Source organism: Salvelinus alpinus, chromosome 10 (genome assembly GCF_045679555.1).
Source record: "Salvelinus alpinus chromosome 10, SLU_Salpinus.1, whole genome shotgun sequence".
NCBI classification, from domain to species: domain Eukaryota; kingdom Metazoa; phylum Chordata; class Actinopteri; order Salmoniformes; family Salmonidae; genus Salvelinus; species Salvelinus alpinus.
In genome coordinates this window covers 17,428,780-17,440,577 of record NC_092095.1, presented here as the reverse complement: position 1 = coordinate 17,440,577, position 11,798 = coordinate 17,428,780, and the positions used below count along the sequence as shown (strand labels likewise).

At 43.0% G+C, this 11,798-nt stretch overlaps 1 protein-coding gene across 2 annotated transcripts; it reads left to right on the top strand.

Moving 5' to 3' along the window:
- Nucleotides 1-261: 261 nt before the first annotated feature.
- eif5a (eukaryotic translation initiation factor 5A) lies at nucleotides 262-10,177 on the top strand. Of its 2 annotated transcripts, none has more exons than XM_071328145.1 (5): nucleotides 262-429; nucleotides 4,426-4,613; nucleotides 5,463-5,567; nucleotides 8,829-8,960; nucleotides 9,064-10,177. In XM_071328145.1, coding segments are annotated over exons 1-5 (495 nt in total). In that variant the 5' UTR covers nucleotides 262-428; the 3' UTR covers nucleotides 9,133-10,177. The 2 variants fall into 2 exon arrangements, with proteins under 2 accessions (XP_071184246.1, XP_071184245.1); XM_071328144.1 differs by lacking the exon at nucleotides 262-429 and adding an exon at nucleotides 721-1,078.
- The last annotated feature ends 1,621 nt before the right edge of the window (nucleotides 10,178-11,798 follow it).

The following is an 11,798-nucleotide window of genomic DNA, read 5'->3' as shown; positions in this document are numbered from 1 at the left end:
GGTCAAAGTCCTTTTGAACTGAAAATTCCAAAAACGTGTCTGGTGGATAGCTGTGAATCTAAGCTTTCCAATTATATATGACTAACGGATTTAAGTGAGCAATAACGTGTTATATACTGACATTATTTGTCATAGGCTAAAATACCTATGGGAGAAATGAAATTAATAGTGATAACATACAGAAACGTACAATTGCTGCACTGCTATCAGACATTTTCCAACTCTAGGGACATATATGTTTATAAAAAATCACTATGAGACATCGTCGGCCCAAGTGAGCACGACCGAACCCCCCTGGCTCATGGACTAAAGGCGTGCTAATTATCCATCTTGGTCTCCAAACACCTGTGTGTGAATGGAAGGACGCCGCAAGCGGGTCGTCACTGAAAACAAATACTGTTGGCTGCAACTGCGTTAAAACAGTGTACAGTAAGTGTATATTTTTAATTTGTGAAATTATTTTGATGTGATATGAAAGTAGAGGGCTTTGTGTTTTTTTTTTTTTTATTGTACCGCAATTGAGAATCGATTCACGTTTAGATGGAGTGTTTGGCCGTAAGAGCCAATTCGTCTCTAAACAGAACATGTAAGGTCCTTGGACTATAAGGAGCAAAGTTAAGCTTCTTTAGTCCATTATTGGGCTAGGGACTACTAGAGACATTTTTGGACTACCACTTGAATGGAAACCATATAAATGGCCCTCCCTATAGGCATGGGTTTCCACTTGATAGTAGTCACAGTCAAAACGGACTCGTAAAAATTCATGAAAAAACTAACATTTGCTTTTCGGTCTTGAGGTTAGGCATAACGTTTGCAGTGTGGTTATTTGACTTATTTAACCCTTATTTTACCAGAACTTAACTGAGAACATTCTCAATTACAGCAACGACCTAGGGGAGAGTAAGGGGGATGAATGAGCCAATTGGAAGGTTAGTGTTAGGTGTAAAATCACATTACGAGAAATTGTATAAATAGGCGGGGTTTAAGACTTGTGGCTGTGGTAACTTGTGACGACCCTACGGATGCCGCAGTAAAATTGGTCGCGCTTGCGCAGTCCCATTCCTCTTTTTCCTGGAAGGTAAGCGTTGCATGGCGCGTGCTTCTGTTCACGGGGCAAAACATACAACTTTTAGTAGTTTGTCAGTTTATTTTTGACTGGTCATATTCGTTTTAGGTTTTGGTAGTCGAAAGAGAAGTGAAAAGGTCGAAATTAAGTTTGTTTTCTGAGTGTAGGTGCTCTCAGCGATAGGGTGTGGGTCCCATGTTTCACGTTTCTGTATCCACGGCTCTAATGAAAAAGAGGCATGAGGCCTTCCGCGCGCTTGTTGGAAGTTGTTAGTCATCATGTCTTGCTAGACATACTAGCCTAGCCAGCTAGCCAAATGTTGACAACTCCGCTAGGAAAGCTAACCATGTTGTAATGTACTTTGACATGATACTTAACATGCATATAGTTGTGTAATGACTGAAATTGTAACTTTCTGAAAATAACAATTTTTTGTTTAGACAAAACATTGTTTTGGTAATCGCTAGCTAACAGGCTAGGTAATAATGTGTTCGTGATCACTAACGCTTACTAGCCATGTCGTAGCTGGCTGGCTACATTTAATGAAAGTTCGTTGTACAAATATGGGAACGTTATCTACATTGGCATGGATTAAATGCCAACTACTTTTAATTACCTGTACGTTGACAAAATGAGCTTTCCGGCAACAGCATGGAATAGTCATGCTAGCTAACAGCAGCACGCTAAACACTTTCAATCTAGCTAGCCATCTGGCCAGTTGGATGAGTTATCGCTTCTATTTATAAACCAACGAGTCGCTTATTAGTATAACACTCAAATTTGGCATGTATGTCTTTATAATCGGTGTTAGTGTAATCGCCCAACTTGTTCATCAACAGGCATGGTTAATAACTGGTTACCTAGCGTGTTACCGGGCCTGGCCGAATACCTTGTTAGCCTCTTTACTAACCTAGCCAAACTTGTCAGAAGTTGGCTGAACGGTATCGCTGGTACTTGTTTATCATTAGCTAGCTGACGTTAGCGCAGAGGAAGTTGTCTAGCCAACAGGGACAATAAATGTTGTCCGGTCGGTTACGAGCGTTCCGGGCCAGGCCTCTCCGTTATTTACCAGAGCACTGTGATGCGGCAGGTTTATTGCGCGGCGAACTCCGGTTCTGCCTCCCGAGTTTAGGCGCAGGCCAAACTGGGACACGTGGACAGGGCGTGGGGATGTTTAACCAGACGAGGTCGTGCCCTGGTCGACTCTTTTCGTCTGATTTGTTTAATAATTATGTTAAGAGTCACCCATAATATTGTCTGCAAGCTCTCCTCTGGTGCTGGGACGTCCATTCCCAGGTTTTCATCCTCCATATCACGTGTGTCAAACTCAATCCACGGAGGGTCGATTGTTTGCAGGTTTTCGCACCTCGTACTTGATTGATGAAATAAGGTCACTGATTATTAAGGAACTCCAACTGGTTGTCTTAATTGAAAGGGAAAAGCCAGCAGACACTAGGCCCTCCATGTGATGAGTTTGACACCCCAGCTCCACATGATGTTGGCTATGACGTAGTCCCCACTAGCCATGGGTGGATGGGTTTTGTTTAATCATGAAGTCGATGATACTTAGGAGGATGCGATTTGAAAGGGTCAGGAGCCAAATGCTCAGTAATTTCCACTGACTATTGTTACATTCACTCTAATATAAAGTTTTGATTTTAACATGCTTTGCAAAAACTACTAATCCTGGCTATTTACATGGACATGTCTGAAATCAATCAACTTTGATAAATGCAGAAAATCGGCACTCAAAATCAACGTTCTACCACAGCAGCCATGTTAATGGGAAACCTATTTGATTCTGAGTTCAGAAATATACAGGTTGTATGTGAACTATTTCTAAGACGGATGCTTCCAATTTTTCATCACTCACTTGTGCATAACACCTTAAGCAGACCGAAAGTGTCATTGCATCAATGCTGTGTAATAAATTGTCAGAACTTTTTTCATTATGTAACCCAATGTTTTTAGTGAATGTGTGCAACAAAAGTTAAGCTTTCACCTTTTGCTACTGTTTCGGTTTAGCCTACGCATATTATTTGATGACATACGTTTTGGATGAATCCAATGTGCGCACCACCCAGAACACACTGCCTCTGCAACACAATACTCCGAAGGCAAACGCAGCACTCAATTGGAAATGTACACTAAACAAAATAATGAACGTAACATGTAAATTGTTTCATGAGCTGAAATGACAGATCCCAGAAATTTTCCGGACATACAAAAAGCTTTCTCAAATGTTTGGCACAAATTTGTTTACATCCCCATTAGTGAGCATTTCTCCTCTTGTCAAGATAATCCATCCACCTGGCATGTGGCATATCAAGAAGCTGATTAAATGGCATGATCATTACAAAGGTGGACCTTGTGCTGGAGACAATGTCACTCTAAAATGTGCAGGCTTGTCACAACAATGCCACAGATGTGTCAGGTTGGGGGAGTGCAATTGGCATGCTGACTGCAGGAATGTACACCAGAGCTGTTGCCAGATAATTGAATGTTAATTTCTCTACCATAAGCTGCCTCCCAACATTGTTTTAGAGAATTTGGCAGTATATCCATCCGGCCTCACAACTGCAGGCCACGTTTTATGATGTCGTGGAGTTATGGTTTGGGCAGGCTTAAGCTACGGACAACAAACATGATTGCATTTTATTGATGGCAATTTGAATGTACAGAAATACCGTGATGAGATCCTGAGGCCCATTTATATAAAATAAAAATCCTCATGAACTGTAACTCACTAAAACCTTTGTAATTTGTTGCATTTTATTTTTGTTCGGTATACTTCTTGTGTACCAAAATGTAATGGTGCTGTCTGATCGGTGGTGGCACATACGCAGATCAACTACACTGCTGGAACTCTGATTTAAACTGTTAACGTGTCTTAATATTTCAGACTATTGCTCACAAAACCAGGTCTTTTTAATCGGCCTATGCTTCGATTCTGACCGTGCTCCAATTTAGATGTGCAGAGTAAGGCGTTTACGTAATTGCCATATACGGCCTACTGCCATAATCAGTTTAATATGGAATAATTAATGTGCGTGTTAACACTCATTGGCCCTTTAGAACTTGCTGTTCTTGAGCTGAGCTATGCGTGAGTAATTTCTCTAGTATTTTAAGTGTTGTGATGTCTTTCAGAATGTCAAGAGTGGACTGAGTTTTGGGGCTGTATAGTCAAAAGTTAAATTTCTCCAGTACAGACCAGTGGATGTATTGCCAGTGCGGTAGCTCAATCAGGGATGTTTTTCCTTATTTAATCAGCGTTTCTGGACTTTACATGCATCATTGAATTCAACTGGCACTGCTGTAGCTGTAATTGCCTGTTCTAACCTATGCATCTTCCCCTGCAGTGCCCCTAATCCATCGCACCATGGCAGACACTGATCTTGACTTCACCATCGGAGAGTCTGGCGCCTCCGCCACCATTCCTATGCAGTGCTCTGCCCTGCGAAAGAACGGCTATGTGGTGTTGAAGGGACGCCCTTGCAAGATCGTGGAAATGTCCACCTCCAAGACAGGAAAGCACGGACACGCCAAGGTAGGGATTGACTGGACATGCATGCAAATACCACACTCTAGGGATGCCCATAGTGGAAATGTCCAGCAGTATTGGGGAATTTGGGTGATCTGACATTGGGTGTACATTTATTATAATTATACCTTTATTTCAACAAGGAACACAGACTGAGACCACGGTCTCTTTTACAGCTGGGCCCTGCGTATACATGTTACACATACAGTTTAGGTACAATGATTAAGAAACTACACAAGACAAACAGATACAGATCACAGATAACACAAAAAAATACAGCAGCAGATTATTACATTTACACACAGGTTATTCCCCTAACAGCGCAAGAACCTGCATTACCCGAAACAGTTACAAGCAATACAAATATAAAAAATCCTCCAATAAATGTTTTTGATGGGCAAGGGGGACAAGAGTCTCAAGTTTAAGTTTAGTCTGCAGGCTATTCCATAGGCAAGGAGCGTAACAGGAAAAGTAGCCATACCCAACTCTGTTGAAATCACATGGGCCTCAAGTGTAATCCATGCTTGAAACCTGGTTTTAGGAATTCTAATTCTAATATTGATGAGTGATGATAAATGAGGTAGTTTATGTAGAAGTGCTTTATAGACAAACACGAGAGCATGTTCTCGTCTCATGGACAGCGAAGTCCAACCCAGATTTTGATATAAAACAGTGTTGAGTTCTGTAGCCAGCACCCGTAATAGTACATGCGTTGTCCACATCTGTAGTAATTTACCCATTAGTGCTTTGTCTGAATTCTCCAATCATAACTTTTGACTCATCAAATTAGGTTTGACTTAACATGTTATGACAATGCTATTAGTGGTGTTGTAAAACTCTCCGTCCTCTCTTTAGGTTAACATGGTGGGCATTGACATCTTCACCAACAAGAAGTATGAGGACATGTGCCCCTCCACCCACAACATGGACGTGCCCCACATCAAGAGGAATGAGTTCCAGGTCAGTGTGAGCACCCTTCCTGCCCAGTGAAGATTTTCCTATGCCACAAGGGTTCTCTTATCCAACATGTTCTCACATAATTAGAATACCAGTTAACCTCTTGCCTACTAATTCAATAAGGACTTGACTAATTCTATCAGGGCACTACTCTCCTAGAGACTAGCAAATCCACTTAACACTGCAGTCAGTCTGGTGTCAATCCAACCACAGTCTGGGATAATAAGGCTAGAAACTCCCAGAAGACTGCCTGTGTAGTTTTGTATTTGGGCAGGTCAATGGTTTTTCAGCCGGTCAGTGTGTATAGGGACTAGTGAGAACTGCTGTCATCCTTGTCCAGAGATGTACTGCTCTGAAGTAGTTGCTGAGGAATTGGGAAGTTGTTTACCGGTTGGTTACATTATCTGGGGGAAGACCTATGTCACAAAGCAGGATCAAATACGTTGGTATATGAATGCCCTGACTTCTGCAGAGGCCGTATCGCAGTAAATGCTACGCGGCCAATGCAGACGCCGGATTGACCATGCAGCGCCTTTAAGGCATGGTCAATTGGGTGCCTCAGTGCTTCTCACTCGTTCTCTGTACTTAATTTAAACACATATCAAAGTGGAACTGACAGCATTTTAGCTAAAATAAATATTTTTAAAAATCTTTTCACATAAACCCCCAGGAAGAATGACAAGCTAACACTTAGATATGGTCATCTTGATAAATTAGAATGTTTGGTTATTATGTATACTAAGGCATTTGTGAATATTCTATAGCAATGTAGAATGGGAAAGCAGCTGTGCATTTGAACAATTAAGACACTGCAGCAAATAAAACCTCAAATGCACCTGTCTCGTCCAGTACTGGAGTCTATGCAGACCGGTGCACCATAGCCAACCAGAGCTACAGTATACCTTTATGCAAACAAGCCATTTGCTACAGAAGCCTGTCATCATCGTCTTGAACTGGACTGTGTTTACAGGCAGTTGGGCCTGTCATCATTGTTTTGAACTGGACTGTGTGTTTACAGGCAGTAGGGCCCGTCATCATTGTCTTGAACTGGACTGTGTGTTTACAGTCAGTTGGGCCCGTCGTCATTGTCTTGAACTGGACTGTGTGTTTACAGGCAGTAGGGCCCGTCATCATTGTTTTGAACTGGACTGTGTGTTTACAGGCAGTAGGGCCCGTCATCATTGTCTTGAACTGGACTGTGTGTTTACAGTCAGTTGGGCCCGTCGTCATTGTCTTGAACTGGACTGTGTGTTTACAGGCAGTAGGGCCCGTCGTCATTGTCTTGAACTGGACTGTGTGTTTACAGTCAGTTGGGCCCGTCATCATTGTCTTGAACTGGACTGTGTGTTTAGTCAGTTGGGCCCGTCGTCATTGTCTTGAACTGGACTGTGTGTTTACAGTCAGTTGGGCCCGTCATCATTGTCTTGAACTGGACTGTGTGTTTAGTCAGTTGGGCCCGTCGTCATTGTCTTGAACTGGACTGTGTGTTTAGTCAGTTGGGCCCGTCGTCATTGTCCTGAACTGGACTGTGTGTTTACAGTCAGTTGGGCCCGTCATCATTGTCCTGAACTGGACTGTGTGTTTACAGGCAGTTGGGCCCGTCATCATTGTCCTGAACTGGACTGTGTGTTTACAGGCAGTTGGGCCCGTCATCATTGTCCTGAACTGGACTGTGTGTTTACAGGCAGCAGCAACAGCACAACTTTAGATCATTAGAACACATTCACCAAAAGCCACAAAATACACCTGAATGGATTTCTGCAATTATGTAAATACCACCTTAGTCCTCTTACATTTGGCAACTTGACAGTCCTATTGATCAAATAACCATAAAAAGGTAAGCTCTCCCTCTTATGCACACCAACAACAAGATCAACAACTAATGCTAGCCAGAGCAAGATGAGCTAAAATCTAGCGAAGGAACGTTAGATCAACCCTGTCAAACTGTTTCTGCTGGTTGGCTGTCAAAATCTGCACTGATAAACGATGGGGAATTGTAGCTTATTCTTCCTTCTGCAGCTTGCCTGCAACCAAGCTAACTGGCTAAAGTTGTCTGGCTTGCTTGCTTGCTACTTCCAGACACATGAGAGAACACCTCACTCTGACCAGTTTACTTGCCGTAGCAGAGCTGGTTAGCTAGGCTGTTTGCATGTTATCTAGAGTGTTCTTGACTGACTTTTTGCCTACCTTTACTAACACCGGTCATATTCAGCCGGTGTTGCGCGTTGGTAAATTAATCATTTATTCTGCGCTCTGAAAAACTAAACTAAGATAGGAGCTGATAGCCTGAGTGAATTTGTCAATGAGAAAGATATGCTAACTGGATAAGTTGTTCAAGTTGTTGCTCACTAACCAAATGACACCTTCATATCTAGCTGTGTATATCCACTGAAAAATGATACAAGGGGGGAAAAGTCAGTCACTCATCCACTCCAATGACATCCTCCTAGCAGCTAGCTAACGTTAGGCTCTGTGTTTTTAGCTTGCTACATAAATAGATACGCTAGCCACGTAATGATTGACTTGTGATCATGGCCCTTGCTAGTTTTATTGTATTGACATTCCCAGCCTTAGTTACATTCATCTGTTTCTGTCCAAAATATTGAGTCATGGAAACTGACAGTGCATCCTGAATAGAGGTAGCAAACAATCTACCAGGCCAGCTGTGATTTACAATCTGATAGCAATATTTTTTGGCACTACCAAGAAATGTATTGGTGAATTATATTAATCATGTATTGAACTGCATCCATCTCTTCTGCCAACAATGCCTTATTGTACATCGTGAAATATAACCTATTTTTAAAATCTCTTTATAAAGTTTTCAGCATAAACTGGGAATTTTAATATTTGACAGATTTTGATTCTGTTTTTTCATATCTGCAAAGTAGTTAACGCTGTCAGTTCCACTTAATGTGACTGTAAATTGTATGTTTGCTCACACTGGCTGGCATTGGAGCGTTCCCCTGTGTTAATGCACGATCACCCAGCACTGCACCCAATACCCGTGGCATGAGTGTGAATGGTTCTTGCTACAGAGATCTCCTTGGAGATGGCCGTTCCACCACAGTGACCAGGTCACACACCTGATGTGATGGCTAACAAAACAAATGAACACACACTTCCCAACATGCTCACCTCTCACACCATCGCTTCTTTTTATTTAGCTTATTGCGTTCTGATCTGCACGGTGACTAAAATGGAGACTACCTGGAATGTGCCTTCGTGTGTCCGACTGTAGATGTAACATGCGCTTGTTTCCAGCTGTTGAACATCACGGATGGGTTCATGTCCCTCATGGGTGACAATGGAGACGTGAGGGAGGACCTGCGTGTGCCTGATTCAGACCTGGGCAAGGAGATCGAGCAGAAGTTTGCCGCTTCAGAGGATATCCTGGTGAGTCTGGGGCGGGGTGCATGTTTTGGGTGGTGTGTAAAGCTTGACCAGTTTGTTTTGGTTAGTGGTGGTCTTAGCCTTAATCAATCATATCTGTCTGCAGGTCTCTGTGCTGTCTGCTATGGGGGAGGAGTGTGCTGTGGCCATTAAGCAGATGACCGGTGGCAAATAGAAAGACAGGACTGACCTGCCCAGGCAACAAACTCCACCCACAACCAGTCTCTAGTATTCTTATTGGTTCTTCTGTCACCAAAGCGACGGCCTTCACAGACAACCTCAATCATTCTGTTGTGATTACTCCTTTGTTTTTTCCCCCTCTCGTTTTTTGGTTTCTCTCTCCGACGCTGTCGGACTGTCCCAGCGTTACTGCGGCACGCTCGCTGTGTTGGCTGGCATTCTGCCGGATCACTGAGGTTTTGTTTAGTTCTACATAATCTACTATATAAAGAAAAGTACTTATTGGTGAAATATAGATTCTTTTTTTGACTTCTTCCTCATTCCTGTTTATTTTTGCCTTCGAGATGTTTGTCTTGCCACATACATTCCTGAATGTTTAAAATAATGATGGGATCCAGCTTTTTGTATGATATTTTTTTTATATTCCTTATAATTGAGCTCGTCTGATGCCTTTTTAGAGGGAGGGGGGAGCTGTTTGAATGGTGGGAGGAGGGGGGCTTGGGGCCCCTTTTACTGACATTGAACTACGTTAGGGTTGTCCCTCTCTGGCTGCCATACTGCTGCTTCCCAGCATGGCCTCTCTGCTCTGGCTGATCAGACAACTCAGATGCTTTTCTCCCAACCGTGGGAACGCTGGTGGCTAGCACTTAACAAGCAGTCTTAACAGTACCACTCCAGCATTTCAAAACACTTCGATATGAAGAAAGAACATTAGAGAAAATATGCTAAATATGGAACCAAACTTCAGTGATTTCTCTTGTCAATGCCGCTCTGTCTGTTTAGAAAGCCGGAGGGCCCAGTGCGCTTGCCTATCACCATGGCAACCTAGCCCCGCCCTGGGCATCCCATAATAGTCGGAAAGAGTGAGGCGTTGGTGTGGCGGCGTAAGAATGTTCTGGAAGGCATTTTGCAGTGAGGTGTGTGAGGGGCTCGATCGGGGGGGGGGGGGTGGAGTTGCAAACTTATTTTGTTCACTCGAGGCCTTTGTCACCTGACTGGAGATGGCAAGAAATAATAAAGTTAAAACAAATAGAAAAAAAGCTTTCTTGGTGGTGGTTCTGTGTTTGTCTTCACACTAGAATGTTTCACTGTCCAACCAATGCCTGATTCTGTTGAAAATAATGACACCGGAATGGATAGGTTTCAGCTTTGGTTGTGGACTCTGCGCTGTCCAAGTATATCATAGTATATCAGTTTGATCCCTGGCAACTGACACATCGGTAACATGACTTCAGCTCCCTCTGCACTGGTCTGAGAATAAGTGATGAATCAGAATGGTGGAAGTTGGAAAAGGAGATGAAGCCTCTGCACTATTGAGTTGCTCATCATCAGTTCTTCACTCCCAGTCTTAAGGGCAGTTCGCTACAGCAGTCTTGAAGCACTTAAACAGGTATAAAACCCAGGCTGTACTTCACAAGTTCTTATAGGATTAAATTAATAGTAATGGAATGAATAGAAAGGATGACTCATTGACTTGAATGGGGATGCCCGTTCTAGTCATTCTAGTTCTATGCATCCTATCCCAATAACTTTTGATAATCTGGGCCCCGATACCCAGTGAAGTACACTCACTCCACTGCTTCCTGTCCTTCCAGTCTCATGCCCAAACTGGGAGTACACGGCAAGCTGCAGTAGCAAAGCACTGCAGATATCACCAGTGTTCAGGGCTCAGCTGAGGTTGAATGACTAAGTGAAACTGGCTGGGTTTGAGCCAAGATGAAGGCCTATGGCAGCTAGAGCCACACCCTGCCTGAATGCCTGACACTGCAGTGTGAAGACACCATTCTCTTCACACAACAATCCATATCTCATACACAACTCATCTGCATGCTTGAGTGTGTGTCATCAAGGTTCTCAGAAACCAGGACAATGAGTCGGATCAGCCTTAACACTAAACAAGTACAAACACTCGGCCAGTTTATTAAGTACACCACCCTGTTCATGAAAATGGATCACTCCTACAATGAGTCATGTGGCCATGGCTTGCTATATAAAGCAGGCAGGCATCAAGGCATTCAATTACTGTTCTATATAATAGAATGGGCAAACAAGCGGCCGACAAACATAACTGCGCAGTACAACAGTGTTGTGCAGAACGTCATCTCGAAACGCACAACTTGTTGATCCTTTTCACGGGTGGGATATTACAACAGACAAGCCTACAGGGTTCCACTGCTATCAGCTAAAAACAAGAATCCGCTCAAGTGGGTATGCCATCACCAACACTGGACAACTGAGTGGAATAACATTGCCTGGAACATGACAGCGAGTTCAGTTAACTTGAGTTGACTGCACAGTCCCCAGACCTCAACCCAATAGAACTCCTTTGGGATGAAATGGATCGAACTGGCTGCCGCCGGCTGTATCGGTCCTCTAATACAGAGTAGAAAAGACCCAGTGCATTCACTTTGTGATGTCCACGGCTATGTCATCAACACAATGGAGTGGGAAAAAAACAAATGATTTAAATATTGAAAGTGAATGTGTTACAGAGAGAGAAAATGGTGCAGTTTCAGGTCATGTTGCAGACATTAGGGACGGGGGTGTGAGCGTGTTGGTCTGGGCAGAGGAGATGTAGTCGTTTGTGTATGTAAATTGTAAATTGTTTGTACTTTTAAGTGGGATTAAAATGTATTTTAATTGTCATTGTCAATAATCTAC